At 43.7% G+C, this 19,460-nt stretch overlaps 1 protein-coding gene across 9 annotated transcripts in view; it reads left to right on the forward strand.

Moving 5' to 3' along the window:
* TBC1D1 (TBC1 domain family member 1) overlaps positions 1-19,460 on the forward strand; it is a 224,924-nt gene that overhangs the window by 127,169 nt on the left and 78,295 nt on the right. For 4 of the 9 annotated variants that reach the window (XM_070791283.1, XM_070791284.1, XM_070791277.1 and 1 more), the window contains 7 exons: positions 724-834; positions 3,240-3,368; positions 5,003-5,089; positions 7,573-7,853; positions 9,784-9,945; positions 10,785-10,904; positions 11,875-12,014. In XM_070791283.1, the coding sequence (XP_070647384.1) occupies positions 724-834; positions 3,240-3,368; positions 5,003-5,089; positions 7,573-7,853; positions 9,784-9,945; positions 10,785-10,904; positions 11,875-12,014 (1,030 nt within the window). The remainder of the gene's footprint in view (positions 1-723; positions 835-3,239; positions 3,369-5,002; positions 5,090-7,572; positions 7,854-9,783; positions 9,946-10,784; positions 10,905-11,874; positions 12,015-19,460) is intronic. The other 5 variants (XM_070791278.1, XM_070791279.1, XM_070791280.1 and 2 more) reach the window with 5 other exon arrangements.

Consider the following 19,460-nt stretch of genomic DNA (forward strand, 5'->3'; position numbering starts at 1 on the left):
AACACGAACTCTGGTATTTCAAGTCCAAAGAGTCTGGGAGCTGGAGGAGACCTTGGAGTGTATTGCATGCATAATCTTCATTTGAACAGACAGAGAGGCTGAGCTTAAATGAGTTTCCTTTGATCCCTTTTCCGGGCAGCACCTTGAACCTACATGACCTGATTTCTAGGTCAGTGTGTTTTGCCACTACCTTGCCCGAAAAATAAAAGGAGTGCAAAGAATTTTTAAAATACGAGAAAAAAAAAGTTGAGTCTGTGCCATGAAATTTTGTGTGCAAGTGTATGCCTTTTGGGGCTCCCAGAAAATGCTTCCTGATGAACATGTTTGATATGTGAAAGGAGCCATGACCCTGCATCAGTTGCTATTTTCCTTTCTACTTCCCTAAGCGTAAGAGTTTATAAATGTGCAGGCATCATGGCTCTTGTCCTTTTCTGATGTTTTTAAGAGTATTTATTAAATATTTTAACTATGCCTCTATCTGATGTGAAATGTTTGTTTTAGGTAGAAGGACATCAGAGGTCAGAAGCCAAATCTGGCCCACTGGCTTCATTGTTTTCTTTTTAAAAATTATCTTCACTTTTAGGATCATTGGTGCCCCCTAGTGAGATGATTGGGTAAAAGCACTGGTCGATGGTGGAAGCTAGCATTTTCAAATGAATGGTTTAGCAGTCTTGGTGACAATTAAAAATTAATGTAAAATATTCTCTTTTTTTTAACCTTAAGAAATTGAGACCAAGAAATGAGCAACGAGAGAATGAATTGATTATTTCTTTCCTGAGATGTTTATATGAAGAGAAGCAAAAAGTTCACATCCATATTGGGGAGATAAAACAGGTATGGCATTTTTTCTCTTTGTCTGATTTCACCAGGACACTCTGTAGAACAGTCTTGGGGATTTTCTGAAGCTTTGAAACCTCTTTTCCTCTCTGCAATTTATTTTCACTTGTTACACATGTAGGGAAAATTTGGAAATGCCTAGACAGTGCTTGGAAAAGGTGAGGTGAGTTTCTGTCTGTGTCATCGTGGTGGCGGCAGAGTGGTCTTCTGACACGGGACTAGAGTAGGGCATTGAGTGAATGCTGCAACCTGAATGAGCTCCTTGAGCTGCAAGGATCCAGGCCTGTCATCTCACCTTTCTCCCTGATAAAATGAGGGTGACATTGTACAGCTTCTTTCACAATTACATACAGTGCCTGGAAATTCTTTCTACTAAAAATGCAGTGTGGATGTAAGATAGCACTACTGATAAATCGCATACAGTATTAGCCTGGTTTATATGCTGTTCAGATACAGAGCTTCTGTTTTACTTAGCATACTGGGGGTGTGGAGTTGGGAAAAAAAAGGATATTTTTTATATTCATCCTTGTTGTTGCATAAATCAGTAGTATGTTCCTTTTTATTCCATTGCATCAGCAGCGCAGTTTGTTTCTCCATTCTCCTTTTGATGGATGCCAAAGTTAACTTTAGGTGCTGGTTATTGTGAACAAGGCTGCTGGTGGATACTCTGTGACACCCCTGGATGGTGGGTTCTGAGCTGAGAACTTCATCCTAGCTTCAGAATTTAAACCTTGGCTCCAAATGTTCTTGCTTAGAGTTCACCCCTCAGTCTTGGCATGGGCAGTATGGGGACTGCAGTACAAGTCACTCTGGAGCCCCAAAGAAGAAGCTTATCCAAAAACCAGCTTCAGCTTCAAAGGAGAAACTTCTAGATGCTTAGTTTAAAATAAACAAGGACTGTGTTATTTTCTAAATGTGAACTATTTTCCAAAGATTGTATTTTCAGATTACATTTGAATTATGGTGATAGACATAGAAAAGAACCTTTTTAGACCATAGAGGAGACTAGAAGAAGCATTTAATTAAGTATACAGAGATTTTTATGGCTTGGTTTATAAAAAGAAAACCACAGTGTAGTTTTTCTTCTGTCTCTGAAGGATCTTCTACATGCTGCCAGTCTTTTAGCCAGTATTTTCTTTATGTACCAAAATTATTCAAACTGCTTCTCCTTTGTGAAAACTTTGGTTGAAAGCAAGTCTTCAACTTCTTAGGAGTAAACTGGTGTTGAGTCAAATGCAAGCCCCTGTGGGTTCTTTGTGGGTAATTCTCTTAGCTCTAGAGACTGACTTGAGCCTGGATGGGTTCTAATTCTTGGTAAATGATTGCACAGGACCAAACTGTGACTAATAACACACTCACCCAGGATATATAATTTTTTGAGTGAATGCCAGAGCCTGTGCTCGTTATTGTTCTTCTCAACACCTGCAAAATGTTAACTTAGCCAAAGCTAGGGGTGGTATGAAGGCTTTTAAGGTATTAATCTGCACACTTTTCTGTATGCTTGAAATATATAACAACAAAGGATAGTTGGTGTTTAGAGTAATAGAGGATGCGGTTGTGTGTTTTTCTAACAAAATCATCATCTAGCAGGAAGCATTCAGGTAAGAATCCATAGAAGAAACAGTTTAATCTAGAGAATTTTATTTATTTATTTTGTTTGTTTGTTTGGTAAGCATAGCTCTAATAAGTAAGACTAAATTTGATTTTGTGATTGACAGACTTTTATGTTGTCATTTCATGTTATGGTCAGTTAAGGGAGAGACTGGGTTGCAGAGGACAGTGAATGATGAGATGATGGAAACCATAGGAGAGAGGAAAAAGAACCCTGTTGGGGGGGATGAAGAGATTATTGTAGGCAGGATGGATTCTTCAGTTGATTAGATTTTTTTTGTCTCACCCTCTGAATCACCCCCAAAAGTAAGCTGTTACTTTAATCTGAAAAGCTAATCATAGTCCCCTTTGTACTGGAAGCTGTGCCCATTGTTTTACATGCTTTACCTGTTTTAATCTCATAACAAAGTCCTATGATTAGATCTTGAGGTTGGTTTCAATTTACAGAAGAGGAAATTGTGGCTCAGAGAAAGTAACTTGCACAATCCCATAGCTAGTGAATGACATGTCTCTGATCCATCTGCAGAGCCTGAGCTCTAAACTCTTTGTGAACTGATTGGTTTCTAAGTGCTTTTCCCTGTTTTGTTTGGAGTGGGTAGTGCAACTCTTTGAGGCAAAGTTATTTCCCAGACTTGCAGTCATGTCACCAAGGAGCAGATGAAGTCACAGAAAGAATATGACCTAGGATCAAAAAGATGCATCCTAGAAATTTTTCAGTCCTTTAAAAAGGAAGGAAAGGAGGAGGGAAGGAAGACCTAAGTGGCTTAACTTTCAATTGTTTCACTTTTTAGACGTCACAGATTGCAGCAGAGAATATTGGAAGCGAATTACCATCAAGTGCCACTCGATTTAGGCTAGATATGCTGAAAAACAAAGCGAAGAGGTCTTTAACAGAATCTTTAGAAAGTATTTTGTCTCGGGTAAGTGACATAATTCCTCCTAATTTCAGTTAAATCCCTTTTTGAGAGAGCATGAAATTTAGTTCTTTGCTTTCATTCCATCAGTGTTCATCATAGAGTATAGAAGTGTAAAGCCTTGTTCGTGTCTTCTCAGTGTTAGAAAAATGTTATCTACCCTTAAAATTCAGTTTATAACTTAGAGTTAAAAAATTCTCTGCTCTTTTGTATTATATTCAATTGGAATTTTTGGCTCCCAGAGGAATGTTATTTGTTGGCCAGTCCCTGTAAAGAGCATGGGTTAGATACACTGAGGTGTGGGTTCCGGTTTCCCTATCGTCACTAGGTACAGTTTAAAAACTGTCTATGTTAGCTGCTGTTGTTATGTATCTGGAACTGTTTATAGCAGGATCTGCAAACCATGGCCCTTGGGGATCAAATGCCATTCACCTCCTGGTTGTTTTTGTGTGTGTGGGGTGGGGGGGGATCTTAGTTCCCCAACAGAGAAGGCAGTGGCACCCCACTCCAGTTCTCTTCCCTTGTCCATGGAAAATCCCATGGACAGAGGAGCCTGGAAGGCTACATACAGTCCATGGGGTTGCGAAGAGTCGGACACAACCAAGAGACTTCACTTTCACTTTTCACTTTCATGCATTGGAGAAGGAAATAGCAACCCACTCCAGTGTTCTTGCCTGGAGAATCCCAAGGACGGGGAAGCCTGGTGGGCTGCTGTCTGTGGGGTCGCACAGAGTCGGACACGACTGAAGTGACTTAGCAGCAGCAGCAGCAGCAGTTCCCCAACCAGGAATCGAACCTGAGCCCCACAACATTGTAAGGGCAGAGTCTTAACCACTGGACCGCTATAAAGTCTCCTACTTCCTGCTTTTGTAAATAAAGTTTTATTGCAACACAGCTACCTATTGTCTCAGGATACTTTTCTGCAGAGTTGAGTCATTGCCATGGATACCACATGGTCCATAAAGCCTAAGAGGTTACTAATCTGGCACTTTACAGAAAAAATTTGTGACTGGGAACTCTACAGGAAGAAACATATGGAAGAACATATATACCAATCTGGGAGTTCTTTAACAAATGTCTCAAAAGTTTCACACCTTTCTGGAACTTTCAGTATCTTCTTATGGTTCTCTTTTATTTCACAAAGCACTCCAATTGAAACTTTTTTTGTTAAATTTTATTTTGTGCGAAGATGTTTCTGAGAATTATACAGCATCCTTACAGATCATTAAAAGCGGTTCATTTACAAAACTGGAGTTGGAGTGGGCCTGCCTTTGAGAGCTCCCAAACGGAGAGATGGTGGTTTGCGTGTCCTAGGCTGGCAGTTCACCATGCTGTGTGACTCAGAGGAGAGTTGTTGAATGTGCACACTCAGCGCTTGCTTTTCTTCTAGATGCACTGTCTCCTCTCCTGCCCATCATTCCTGTCAAATGACTAATCTTCAGGGTGCTTTGGAATGTTTAGGTTGGTTTAAAAAAACAAAAAACAAAAAAAGAAATGTTGATTGTCTTAATGCACATATATGCTCAGCAGCATTTCTCAGATGTACTTTTCCTGAGCTTATTAAATAGACTAGATTGCTTCTAGCAAATGTCTTTGCAAAAGCCTCAGGAGTCATAACTTGACGGCTTTTGTTTCCATAGGGTAATAAAGCCAGAGGCCTCCAGGAACACTCAGCCAGTTTGGATCTGGACAGCTCCGTGTCTAGCATGTTCAGTAACACCAGCAAAGTAAGCACGTTTCTTCTTATATGACACCCTGAAGAAACCAACAAATGGGTCTTGCTCGTCTCCTCTACACAGGGCCTATCAGAAGGAACCAGAGAAGCCTCACAGCTGCCATCATGAAACTTTTGGTGCTTCCAGACTTCATGTTGCAGGTGGAAGGCTGGTCGTGCAGATCTACTCTGACACACAAGTTGTGCTTAGTGAAGCAGAAGGCTCTGCCATAGCAAAGAGCTAAACGCACAATTTCAGGCCACTGAGATCTAGTTAATCACAAGGCAATCAGTGGATTTCTTTCTTTAGTAGATTTTCCAATGAAATCTGAATGAAATACATTAAAAATAATTTAAATTGGGAAAACCTCAAACATGAGCTTATGAATTTTGAGAAGTATGCAGCTTAAATTCTTGTGTCCTTTAGCTGACTCTGTGATTATCATTAAGCATCACGATTTTTGTAAATAAGCCTTACCCTTCCATGTCTGCCACCAAGCACAGCTTTGTGATGATAAGCAAGCCAACCGTTCTTTTTGGTAACAAACCTGTGTCTATGATGTCGCTGTTTTCATTTTTTGCCTTTTAAACACACAAACAGTGCACTGGGACAACCCAGAGGGATGGTATGGAGAGGGAGGAGGGAGGAGGGTTCAGGATGGGGAACACATGTATACCTGTGGGGGATTCATATTGATATTTGGCAAAACTAATACAATTATGTAAAGTTTAAAAATAAAATAAAATTAAACACACACACACACACACACACACAAACATACTTAATCCTGGTTAGCTCACCTTTTTAACCACCAGCAAAGTGGATTTCGGGTTTTATGCTGGGGAGGGCAGAGTGCCCTGGAATGGGAAGAGGAGGAGTTGTTGTGGAGGCCAGCCCCTTACCACAGGAATCAAAGTTGCCTTGAGCTCCCCTTTGGGCATGTGGCTTTCCAAGTTTTTAGACCATAACAACATTGTGAAATGGTTCACAAACACACGTACATACATGCTCACACATAAAATTAAAATTTTACAAAACAATATTTACTGTAAACAGTGTATGATACATACTGGTATTTTCTGTTGTTTTAAAAAGTTTATGGCAAACTGCTAAATTGGTATCACTATGTTCTTTGAACATCCATTGACCTTTCAGGTGTCATATGAAGCTAAAGGGTAACTCTTTCACATAATTTGGAGGGATGTTAATGAGAATTGAGATGAATAGGTTTTCATGGTGGATTGTCTTAGACACATTTTTAAACCTTTAAAGAATCTTTGTAACTGTAGAGTCCTAAAGAATGAAAAATTTACATTACAGTTAGAGTGATTAACATTTCATAAGGTATTGGGAGTTAAGCTTTTTAAATCTAATTTCTGTTACATTAAGTGCTTTTAACCTCTCTCCTTAATAAACATAAATTTAATAAAAAAATTAAAATCCTTAATGCCTCTTATTTAAGAGGCATTCGGTTACAGGTCAGATGAACAGATGGAATTTAGATTCTCCAGTCCACCATTCGATGCATTCGCTCTTTTCATGTTGACTTATTCATCCCTTCTAGCAATTTCAGTAGGGACAAGCTGGTATACTTCTTATTTTGTACTTTTTGATTTGAGAAAAATATATCCCCGCTTCCCCCTCACCATTACCCCCTTGGCCACATCCTGGGCATGCAATGCTAAGTGTGAGTGGTGATAGTTCATTCCTTTGAAAAAGTATGCGTCCTGACAGCCTATGATATTAAAATATTGTTGTGAGTCCTAACAAATGTTTGAGGACTCACTCAGGAAATTCACTGAGTGCCTAATAAAATAATAACTTATATTTACATAACATTTTACAGTGGACAAGTACTTTTGGTTGTATTATCTTGCTTAATCCTGAAACCCAGTGAGATAAATTTTCACTGTACCCTTTCACAGATGAGGAAATTGAAGTGCAGGAAAAAGTTAAGTGATTTTCCCTGAATCATGTCAATAAGTGCCTAGAGAGAGATTTTCCATATCTAAGAATAATGTGGGATGTAATTTTAAACACTCAAGATCACCCAGTTAAATCCAAACATTAGCTCAAATTCAGAGAGTTTTAAACATGTATGAACACCCTTGGCCCAGATAAAGAAGTTGATTTGTTTAAACAGTGCAGACAGGTTACACAGCACTCACTAGACCTGTTATAGGCAGTAGGGAAGAGCTTTGTTTTCTGCAAAGAGAACTGTTTTGGCTTTGCTTAGGGCAGTTACTTGTTGTAATTTATGTTCTTCACACTTGCGCTTGGGCAGTTTCCTGTTTGTCCTGCACACTAGCATTTTGTCTCCGCCAAGGAGGAGGCACTTAATGGGCCTTTATTGCCTTTTTTGGTGGCCTCTGGATGGCATTATGACCAGAAGATGTGCTTACATATTGAAATGTTTTCCTGCCACTGGAATCAGAGATTTGTAAATGCCACCAGTGCCCTGTGATACGTCTGATCTGCTGTCTGTCTGCTACCAGGAGCCATCTGGCTATGAAAAGGAGGCCTTGCCCATCTCCGAGAGCTGCTTCAGGCTCCTCGGCTCCTCGGACGACCTGTCCAGTGACTCAGAGAGCCAACTCACAGAAGAGCCAGCCCTGCTCTCGCCCAAGCAGGGCTTCCGAAGGCGCGCCAACACCCTGAGTCATGTTCCCGTGGAATGCCAGGAGCCTCCACAGCTGGTGCGAGGGTCTCCAGGGGTCTCGCAAAGGAAACTTGTGAGGTATCACTCAGTGAGCACAGAGACGCCTCATGAACGAAAGTAAGATTTGTTGAAAATGTAGATTTGTTGTATGAATAGCTGGGGCATATGTTACTGCCAGGTATGTGCATCCCAGGCATGTCTGTTGAGCGAAAAAGAAACCTGAGTCCGGTTTCACTCTTGGCTTAAAAAGAGTAACGTGTCTCTCTCACCTTCCTCTCTTGGGAGAGATGTAGTTGTAAGAGATACCCATGACTTGTCCAAGTGCAGGGACTGTGAGGAAGCAGATAAGATGAGCAGAAATGGCCCTTGAGATGCGTAGCGGTCTGAGAGGCAGCCGTGACTGGGAACTCTGCCACTAGCCTAGAGGAGAGCAGCGAGCAGGTGGGCAGGAGAGTACTCGTTTGAAGGTGGGGGCCTGGGCCACAGTGATGTGGGGACTCTGTCCCTGACTGGCAGAGGTATTTGACTTCACTGCAGGACATGATTGGAATAGATGGTCTCGAAAATCACCTCCAATGTGAGAATTCTGGATTCTTGCAGTAACACTTACTGATTTTAATAAATTGCCGTAGTGAGCAGTTGGAATGTCCTGCTTCTAGAGCTGGGTCAGCAGTACAGCAGCAGAAGTTCCACTTCCTTCAGGGGTCCCATGGCAGTTAATTTGACCTCACGTGTCAGAGACATGATGGACACGGGTGTCTGTAAAAATCACTTCAAAAATCCGAAGCTTCTCACCTTGTAAATATGAAACAGGCCGCACCTGTGTACAGCCGCTGCCTCCCTCTGACCAGTGACAACAGAAACCAGGACATGTCATGTCCACACGGGGTGGGGAGGCGCTCTGATACGTTGCTGGTGAAGGACGACATGTGCTAGCAATCTCGGATGAGGCTGTGGAATCTTTCAGCTTTGTTTTCATAATCTTTCAGCTTTTATTTTCATAACTATTGAAAATAGTTATGTGGTTTTTTGGACTTTGGCTGGATACCTGTGATCCCAAAGCATGACTTGCTTCAGAAGCTAATACTCAATTCTGTGATGTTCTAGAGATGAATGTGCCATGTGATCAGTTGTGTTTAACTCTTTGCAACCCCATAGACTGTAGCCCGCCAGGCTTCTCTGTCCATGGAATTTTCCAGGCAAGAATACTGGAGGGGGTTGCCATTTTCTCCTCCAGGGGATCTTCCCAATGCAGGGATCGAACCTGCATCTCCTCTGTCTCCTGCACTGCAGGCGGATTCTTTACCCATGGAGTCACGACAAGCATAGTTTGAGGCTTTATGGGTTCTCATCATGTTTCTTAAAACCCCATGCACATGCTTCTTTTGTTCTGCCTCTCCACTGCACTCCCATCCCTCTTTTTCTGGCATTTCAGCGATGATGGAAACCTTCCTGTCTGGAGGTTCTTAGTCCTCTTGCTAAAGCCTGCTGTTTCACACAAGCCGGAGGTGGCAGGAAATTAGAATTCCTGACCGTCCATTTCCCTTCTCCCCGAAGAACGCAGCTTCCTGTAGGGTTGTGTTTGGTGTGGATGGTGAGAGGACGTGGGACTGTCCTCCCCGTCTCCCTGCAGCATGTCTCTTCTGCTCTGCGTGACCCTTCATGACCTCTCTGCTCACTTATGCACAGGAAATGAGACTTTGACATTCAAGGCAGCTTATTATTCATTTTGAAGAGAGATGTATTTCTAAAACTCTGGATTTTGTTTTGCTTTCCTTTGCTTTTAATTAATTTTTTTTCCCTGTCAGATCCTAAGAAGGGAGTGGAGGAAATGGATGTCTTGGGGTCATTCCGAGTGTGGGACGTGATCAGGCAGGACCTTTCATGGCGCCCTCTTGACTGAGCTGCTTTACCAGTGGGGATGAGGGTGCTGAAGAGGAGCGCACCCACTGACTGACAGTTCCTGTGTCCATGTGTCCTCTGCTTTTCCGGTGTGGCTCCTTCCCCCTCCCTCTAACTCCCCTGCCTCTCTCTACTTGCTGTTTAGTGGGAATTGTCCACCTGTTGGCGAGTCTCAAAGTCCCTCAGGTCAGTCTTCAGCTCCTGCTCCTCCACCTCGTCTTAACCCCTCCGCCTCCTCGCCTAATTTTTTTAAGTACCTCAAACATAACCCGAGTGGAGAACAGAGTGGGAATGCCGTGCCAAAGAGGTGAGCCGCCCGCATGGCAAGTGCAGTGTCGTTGGTCTTCCCAGGATGGTCACGCAGAGAGGGTGTGCTGCATGTCCACACAGGACCCCGGGGCCACCGCGTGTGTGTGTGTGTGTGTGTGTGTGTGTGTGTGTGCTTGTTTGGTTGTGCTTTTCTTATTTTCAGTCTATCATTTGAATCCATTTAATTTTACCATTGATTAATTCCCTCAAAATTGTTGTGAAAACAATCTTGAGGGCAAGATGTGATACTTCTTTTCACATTCCCCTGCTCTGGTGTGTGTACATACACACACACACACACACACACACACACAGGTTTAACGGCAATGTGCTTGATTATATAAGTTGCAATTTGTGCCATTTCAGAAACTTCCTCATTAATTTAGAAAAATTATTTTTCTACTTCGAAAAGAAAGAATCACTTTGGATGATGGACTGAATTTTATTGCTGTGGTTTTGTTTTTATTTGGTCAGAATGCTTAAAATGAGATCTATCCTCAACACATTTTTCATGTATTCACATATTACTAACTATACGGGCACTGCATTGTAAACTGCAGGCACAGTGTTGCACAGCAGATCTTTAGAATTTATTCATCTTGTGTAACTGATTGGACTGATGTTAATTAGTTCATTGATTCCTTTCATTTAAAATAGTAGAATTTTATTCGACTGAAAATGAAAGTTAAATCTCATTTGTAAACTGTTTTTGACTTCTTACTTGCTTTAATTTTCTTATCATTAGATGTATAAAATGTGTCTTCTGTTTTGAAGGTTTTGTTTTACAGTTTGTGTGTTTGTGTTTACCCTAAACTCTTTTTTCAACCATACTCTCAGCATCTCCTACCGTAATGCCCTGCGGAAAAAACTTCATTCCTCTTCCTCTGTGCCAAATTTTCTAAAATTTCTGGCTCCTGTAGATGAAAATAACACCTCTGACTTTATGAACACTCAAAGGTAGGGTTCAATTTAGATACATCAAGTCTGGGTGTATATGTTGCTTGTTAGACACAGGGATTTTTTTAGCTGTTCTTTTGCCATTTCCAGAGTCATTTTCACTAGATCTATTATATCTTTTTTCTTACACTTTTTTTCTTACTGAATGTAATTTAAAAAATATGGAATCAACTTGCTACCCAATTTTGACTAGAATTAGTTTATTTATATTTTGTTATTTTCAGAAAATTAGAGGAAGTCTTAACCATTTCTCTGAGTGATAGAGGTATTTCTAGATAAGCATATATGGCTGCCAATAAATCAGTCAGGATGTTTGGTCTGTAAGTTCAGATGCTTGTTCAGTTGTGGGTATAAATTCAGGTGCAACCTACAAGGGTTCCCCACGTTGTCCTATGAATAGGAAAATTGTTATTTATGTATATTGAAAAATATACTTTGTTTTGTCATTTAAAACATACGGGTATTAAAAGTCATCATTAGCAAGTAACTGCATCATTATTGCCCTTGCTGGTTCTGTGTAATCTATTTATTTAGTTATTTTTTGAGGTGATGCTTGGAGACATAGGGCTATGCTAAGGAGATCTTCTCACACACAGACTAGGGGAAGTTGTGAACCTGGTGACGGCGCCCCCCCCCCCCCACCTTTAGGCCATTTTTCTTTTCTAAAGTGGTATCAAGAGAGGCCTAGTTGGAAGCTAAGGTCCGTGGAGTGGAGTTTGTAATATTTTTACAATAAAAATAAATTAAGGACATGTAACCATAGTCTACCATAAAGAGCACCCTTTCAGAAAGCAGTTCTGTAGGACTGCTGCCCCGCCACCAGCTTGATTGACACCTGTGATTATCTAGTTATATTTGCTTGTACAGAGATAATTTATAATTTAGTGCTCGGTTAAAAAAGACAAAAAGTCAAGCTAAAATACCTGCTTGTATCTCCCCACCAGTCATAAACAACTGTCTTTAATTTTAGGGACTTTGAGTCCAAAGCCGACCACATCAGCGATGCCAGCAGGACCCCTGTGAAGACACGGAGACACTCGTGGAGGCAGCAGATCTTCCTTCGGGTAGCCACCCCCCAGAAGGCCTGCGAGTCCCCCAAAAGATACGAAGGTGAGGCCCACCCCGCATGTGAGCCTGGATTCCGGCTTGAGTTTCGTGTTTGGTGAAAGAAGAGGTGAAATGAGATTTCAAGTTAAAATCATCCCCCGATTTTAAAGTTCCCAGGTTAGGAAGTTCAAATGCCAATGCCTGTCACTGTTTTCAGAGGATCCCACATTCCTGGAAGCCTGTAATAGCATTCAGCAGCTTACAACACCTTGTGTTACAAACAGTGCTTCTGCTGAGCCTCTGTGACTACCCCTGCCCTGCCCCCCCGGGGAATGTTGGGAGCTCAACTCGAATCCCCCGTATCCTTTCTTCTCTTCCTGATACGTTCCCAGGCTTGTCTGTTTTCTCCCTCTGCAATCAAGGTGTCAGTTTACACCCTGCCTTAACATGGTGGGTTTTTGAGGTACCGCCACCCCACTGGTCACACTTGTGCTGCCTTGTGCCTTGTTGATTGCTGTCCATCGGTCTGGTGTCATGGGAGGACTCTTTCTCATCATCTTTGTGCCCTCCAAAGAAATGCATGCAGACCTCAGAGATGCAATAAGAAGAATATCTCAGTAAAGCGAATCACATGAATTTTTTGATTTCTCAGTGCACATAAAGGTTATGTTTACACTGTAGTATAGAGTAGACATTACAGTGCAGTCTTTTAAGTGTACAATAGCATTATGTCTAAAAAAGACACATATACCTCAGCTAAAAAAAACCTTGATTGCTAAAAATGCTAACCATCATCTGATAATTCAAGGTTGCCACAAACATTCAGTTTCTAAAAAAATGCAGTATCTGTGAAGAACAGTAAAGCTAATAAGCACAGTAAAACAAGGTATACCTATGTGCGTGTTCATGCTAAGTCACTTCAGTTGTGTCCAACTCTTTGCAACCCTATGGACCATAGCCTGTCAGGCTCCTCTGTCCATGGGATTTTCCAGGCAAGAATACTGGAGTGGGTTGCCATACACTTCTCCAGGGGATCTTCCTGACCCAGGAATCCAACCTGCGTCTCTTAATGTCCTGTGTTGGGAGGTGAGTTCTTTTCCACTTGCATTGCGAGTGGTATAGAATGTGCTAAAGTTTATTTTTTAGGCTTTTGCATGTTGAGTTATAATGTGAAAGAGGAGTTTAAATGAAGTTCCATTGACTAAAATTAAGATTTTTCTTTGCCCAGTGAGGTCATAAACTTTGAACAATAGATATTTGCTTTCCTTAATATTCCTAATCAGAAAGTGTTACAAAAGCACAGCGAAACAGTCGCTCTCCAAAGATTACTTGAATTCCTCAGATTTCAAGATTGCCTGTAGTGTAGACTCACGCTGCTTTTTGTCTCTTAGGACACAGCCAAGGCTAATCCGAGGGTTTTCAGACTAGGTTCCATGTAACTGTCTTGGGAGGCGGTGTGACTATTGGAGGAAGCCTTTCTCCCTGTTCCCTCCCCGCTCGCTGTGGTTTCTTCTCTCTTACCCCCCACCACTCCCCCCCAGAGTTCTTAATGTTAATTTGGATCCTGAATCTTCTGCCAGATTAAACAAGAACCAGGTTTGGGCTCAGCTAGCTTTGTGATGTAAAACATGTAACTTCATTTGTACTTAGTTCTTTGATTATAAAATGGTCACAGTAGTGTTGGCTCTTCCTATCTTGTGGAATTACATTAAATTATAAATGTGAAAGTACTTTGAAAGCCTAAAGGCATGTCAAATGTAAAGTGGGAGCATTTTTGTTACCATTGTTGAGTTTGGAGCACTGATGTGTTTAGGTTCCTATACCGATGTTTCCTGGCAGGAACAGTGTAAGGGAACATGATTTATTAATTCAGTGTGATTTAAAATTTTTTTTAGTAAACTGAATTTATTTCAATCTGTCATTTTAGAAAGTTTTAAAGATTTTATTTTCATGTTGTAGATTGCCTACTAATGTTCAACAGCCAGATTGTGTAATCTAGTTCTCTCCTTTTAAAAAAATTCTTTTCTTAAAATTCTAAGGCAGAGGGTTCTGCTAGGGTAGGTGGCGATAGAAGGGTGGTGGCCATTTCACCAGGCAGATAAAAGGCACAGCTCCTGGTTGGAGCTCTGGCCTCTGTCTTCAGGCCCCACCCTGGTGCCACTCTGTTCTGGTGTTGGAAATAACCCGAGTTTCTGGACAGGACGGACACTCCTATCTCCTAGTCGGTGTCTTGGGGGACCTGAGTCAGTGCTGGTGTACACTCGGTCCTCTGGAGAACCCCAAGATAAACTGGGCGAGGAGACGGCACTGTGGGCAGCATGAGAGTGTGTGATCCTGTGTCGCCCCAGCACCTAGAAAAGGGATGGGCGGAACGCCTCTGTCTGTGTCTGAATTCTCCCTTTGAAAGTTAAGCAGGAAACTTAAATCAGTTTTGTCTGGAAATATTGTAAGAAATGGATAATTAACTCCACGTTGTAGTCTTACGATGGTCTTTATAGGAGACAGCATTTTTGGGTGACTTCTGGACACTCTGAAACAGCTGGCCAGAAGCATGCAGGGGATGAGATGGGATCCGTGGTTATTGCCCCAGAGGTCAGAACACTGGGCAGATCCATCCAATACCCTGCACACCGGGCAGCATGGTCTCCAGGGAACTGGGAACCGAGCGCTTGGTATGTCCATCTCCCCTTCTGGAAATGGTGCTCAAAATAGCACCCCAGTATCCGCCTGCCAGGCCCCCAGGGTCACCTCCTTGTTTGTAGGAAAGTACAGAGGTAGTCTCTTTGACATGGTCTGAATGGTTATGAGGATGCACTTAGGGAGAGAATTGAGGGAAAGACTGAGAGCTCACTCAGGTAGCTGCCTGTGACAGCAGGAGCAGAGTGCCTGGTCCAGGCCCCAGCTTATACCCTGGGGGCCATGGTCTGGAACAGCCTATCTAATTTCTCACCTTCGATGCTGTATTCATTAGGCCTCTTGCCACACTGATTGAAATAAGGGAGTGTGTTGTTTTTACTGACAGTGTGAAAAGTGTTCAGAATTCATAATGTTAGAAAAAATCAGTGGTGCAAATGTGTCTGGTATAGTCACCACTCTTGTGTGGAAGTCACTCTGGTGGTCCCACTGGAAGCTGCTCTGGCCTCGGCCCCTCCAGCAGGGGGCTTCCTGCCGCTGGAGCTCTGGGGGAGCTCTGGGCTGAGCAGTCAGGGTTTTGGTTGTCTGCGATCGTGGTGAGCTGGTGGCCAAGCCTTCTGGCCGGGCTGCTGTGAACAGGCCCCCCTGCTGCAGAGGGCTCTTCCTTTGTTTGGGGGAGTGGAAGATGGGGGCAGAGAAGGGACCAGAGGGAAGGAGGCCCAGGAGGGGACCCTGAGCTGTGCTTTGTGATCGCAACAACAGGATAACAGTAATGCCAGACATGGAGTTCCGCTGTTTGACAACAGGGCCCCCGTGTGGCCGTGGCTGTATTATGTGGGGACTGGTGGGCTCGAAGTGTGTATGTCTTTAGTGTATTCAGATGTGTAACACGTACTGACAGTGTGTTTAAACACTCAGCGCAGTGGCCAGGAGTGTGATACGGGCCGTGGACGACGGTGTGAAGCAGCCTGGCCCACTCTGCAGTGGTTCTAAGCTTTCAAATGAGCTTCCTTAGGTGGAGCCACATCCTGTCTCCCTGTGGTTCCATCCCTCCTTCCTCCTGGTCTCTGAGCCACACAGAATGCACTTACTTGCACTTCCTTTCTTCATATGACAGAGGGTCATGGGGTTGCTGCTTCCTCTGAAAGTCTTCTCCAGGCTGACTGCCCTCAGTCCTTCGCCCCAGCACGGTGTTACTGCTGAGTCCACTCTAGTCAGAGTCCTGTCGCTGAGCATAGTTGGCCCCCGAGGGACCCAGAACCCAGCTCTGCATCCCTCCGTCTCCCACCCATGCAGTGCAATCCTCTTTAGGTAATTAAGGTCACTTTCGTAGCCTCTCTCTGCTTTAGGTGATTAACTCACATTCTTGGCTCTTACCATATCTTGTCCTCTGGGGCATGAACTGTTATTTCAAAATTGGACCAAGTCCTAGCTGGTCTTGATGGAGAAAGATTTCTAAGGTAGTGTTTATCTGGTTCATACCTGTGAAGTGCTACAGCATCATCCAGTCCTTTGAGGGTGGTCTTGAAGCTCGCGCTGGTGGCCAGTGCCTTGTGGCAAGCTGTGTAAAGTTAACGAGGCTTGCCCTCCGTGTCTCTCTGTGATGGAACAGTACTGCGGGCCGCAGGCTCTGCCCTCTGCTCCTACGCTGCCATCCTCACTGACTCGTCAGGGCCCAGACTATGCAGCTGCTGTTGGCTTTACCACTGCCTCCTGCAGGAAGGTGTCCCAGGGACCCTGATGCTGCGTTGGGTGACCGTCACGGGCGCAGTGTCCTCCTGGCCTCTCTTAGAGAGGCTTCTGCTTGGAACCCTCATGCTCGCCATGTGGGCTCCCTGCTGAGGCCTGTGCTCGGGCTGTTCCCTCTGCCTGGAATGCTTTCTCCCCATCCCCCTCACCACCCCCCGACAACCCCCATGAATAACCCCCCAACCTGCTTCAGATTATTGCTGAACATCATCTTTTCACTGAGGCTGCAGCAGCCACTGTACTTCAAGTTGCACCCCCATCCCTTCAGATATTCCTCGTCTCCTTATCGTGATTTTTTCCATAGCATTTCTCACTTTGAAACATATTCTGGTTATTTGCTTAAGTATTATCTTTATCATCAGGTTCCTCCAGCCCCCAGGCTCCATGACTTCTAAGGGAAGACAAGTAACTTGCTCAGATTCTTACAAACATAATACTTGGTCCTTAGTGATTTCTCAACTCCCTGCTTCTTCCTGCTTATGTCCTTTTTGCTCTTACAGAATTAAGAAATGCTGCCTTTTAAATTATATGGTAGGAACTCTGCGTATAAAATAGAGAAGAGAAAATAAAAACACAACTCTTGACTTGCTGTGATAATTATCACCCTTATTTTTGGCCAGTGCTCTACATGAGTTGTTTCCTTTAATTCCCAGTCAACCTTATGAAGGTCGGTGTTCTTATTACACCAGTTTCACAGATGAGGGAGCAGAGGCTTGGAGTGGTTTAAGTCATCTTACCCAAAGCACAGAACTGGTGGGCAGGACTGGAGCCATGGGCCTGTGCCCCACGGCTCCCATGAAACCGCACCCCAGGCTGGAAGTTGGGTGTGGCGCTGTGGGCCTGCTTCTCTCTGCATGGGGTGTTTGTTTTCAGTCTGTCCCTCTGTCCCGTTGCTGGCCAGGTAGCAACACGTTTCAGAGCATTTTGACATACAGGCTTGCCTTCAGTTAATCACCTTCCCTCCCCACATGTTAGCCCTGGGACTAGGGTGTGCTGGGAGGGAGGTTGATCTCTTTATATCTGTCTGAATTTTCTTCTGACGGATCGTCTTTATTCTCTGCCACTGTCTGCTTCCCAACCTTAAGGTGCAGAGAGCAGTGTTTCCACTGTGGCCTGGGACCACTTGGGCTCACATACCCTCTGTGTGTTTACCTCCAGCTATGAGACCTCCGGAGAAGACAATGGCACCCCACTCCAGTACTCTTGCCTGGAAGGTCCCATGGACAGAGGAGCCTGGTGGGCTACAGTCCATGGGGTCACAAAGAGTCTGACACGACTGAGCAACTTCACTTTCACTTTTCACTTTCATGCATTGGAGAAGGAAATGGCAACCCACTCCACTGTTCTTGCCTGGAGAATCCCAGGGACGGGGGAGCCTGGTGGGCTGCCGTCTACGGGATCGAACAGAGTCAGACACGACTGAAGCGACTTAGCAGCAGCAGCAGCAGCAGCATGAGACCTCCAGATCCACAGGCAGTTGAGGGCCCCAGAGATCCCTGCATCAACCAGACCGTGCCAGGCAGAGTGCGTGCTGTCAGGGGTGCCTCTGGGTGTCTGTCTGCTCCGCTTGTGGGGGGACCCACGGCAGCCCTGGTGTCTTCAACCCGTGGCATGAGGGACACAAAAGTCTGCTTGTAAGGCGCACTTAGCAAATGCCTTTTACAGTGTTTTAGGCGCTCAGAGCAACTGTGACTACTTTGTATTTATATTCTGGTACTGCAAACTTCAGTTAAACAGACAAGTTAACCTTTGTTCCAGGTAAAAAAAACTTGAAACAGGTATTTGTACTGTCCCATCTATTTTGTCCCACTTATAAAATACTAATAAAGCAAACTCGTAATTTAAAAACCATGGTATTTGCAGAGCAGTAAAGATAAGTGAAGGATAAATAAAATTTTCTATAATTTTGGGGTTCTGATTTAAAAATTAAAACAAAATTTTTGGCCACACTCCATGGCAAGTTGGGACAGGTATGGGTTCTGACCAGAGATTGAACCCTCTGCTTTGGAAGCATGGAGTCTCAACCAGTGGACCACCAGGAAGGTTCCCCTGATTTTTACAGATGGGCTAAAACCTGGAGAGAAATGTGTCGGTGACTAGGGAGTGTGACTCCAACTAAATATATTGTAAAGAGAGAGGAAAGGACAAGGCCAGGCAGTGTGGACAGAGGCGGGGAGATTAGACTGAGCAAATACTGCCCGAGAGTCAGCTTGTCCCATACTCAGGGGTGTGTGACTTTGTGCAAAATCCCTATGAAATAATTGAGTTGCAGGTATCTGAACTTTATGTTCGGAGACCTATCTGAAGTTGGTGGACTTCAGTTATTTTACATTTTGAAATTTATTTAGAAATATTTAGTAGATCCATCATAAATATTCCTAAATCCCAGGCTGGTTTTTTTTTTTTTTTTTTTTTTAAACTCAACATAGACCAGTTGGTTTCTTGTAGGGATTCCCACTTGAAGTTATTTTAGCAGAGTCCAGCAGGGTGATTTCCATTCTGACCCCCAGAGGCAGTGGAGGGGATGGGGGCTCTCTGCTTTTCAGCTGGTAGGTCATGTCAGCAGCACCACTGCATCACAGGGAAACTGCGGTAAAAGTAGGACGTCACCAGTTTGTACTTGAAGACTTGGTGAGGCAGACTTTTTTGTGATAAGACAAACATAGGTAGATCATAAAGTGGAATACTAAAAGCTGTGTAGTGTTTTACACCTAAAGCAGAGTTTTCACTGATGGTCTGAATTTATGGCCACTCATGGCTGGTGCCCCAGGACCCCTAGGGAAAAGGCATTCTCTCTTCTTTGTGTTACCAGTTCTTTGGGTGAAAGGTTTGTGAGAGACTGGGTATGTGGAAGGTCCATACTTGGTAAACTGTAAACTTGATGACTGAGGGTGCTGTGGGGGTTCAGTGAAATCTGTTACAGGGCAGAGCCCTGAAGGTTGGATGTGTTTAAGGCTGCACTTTTAGGGCAGACATAGCTGTTCCGTGTTGCTGATGTCTGTATAACGGCCCTTTGTCACTTTCAAAGCCTTCCCACCATTGGTCCCCACCACGGGCCTGCCCTGAAGGTACAGGCGGCAGGGATGCTGTCATCTCTCAGCTGGGAGTGAACATACCTGTAGGTTA

This window comes from Bos indicus, chromosome 6, assembly GCF_029378745.1.
Source record: "Bos indicus isolate NIAB-ARS_2022 breed Sahiwal x Tharparkar chromosome 6, NIAB-ARS_B.indTharparkar_mat_pri_1.0, whole genome shotgun sequence".
Taxonomy (NCBI): domain Eukaryota; kingdom Metazoa; phylum Chordata; class Mammalia; order Artiodactyla; family Bovidae; genus Bos; species Bos indicus.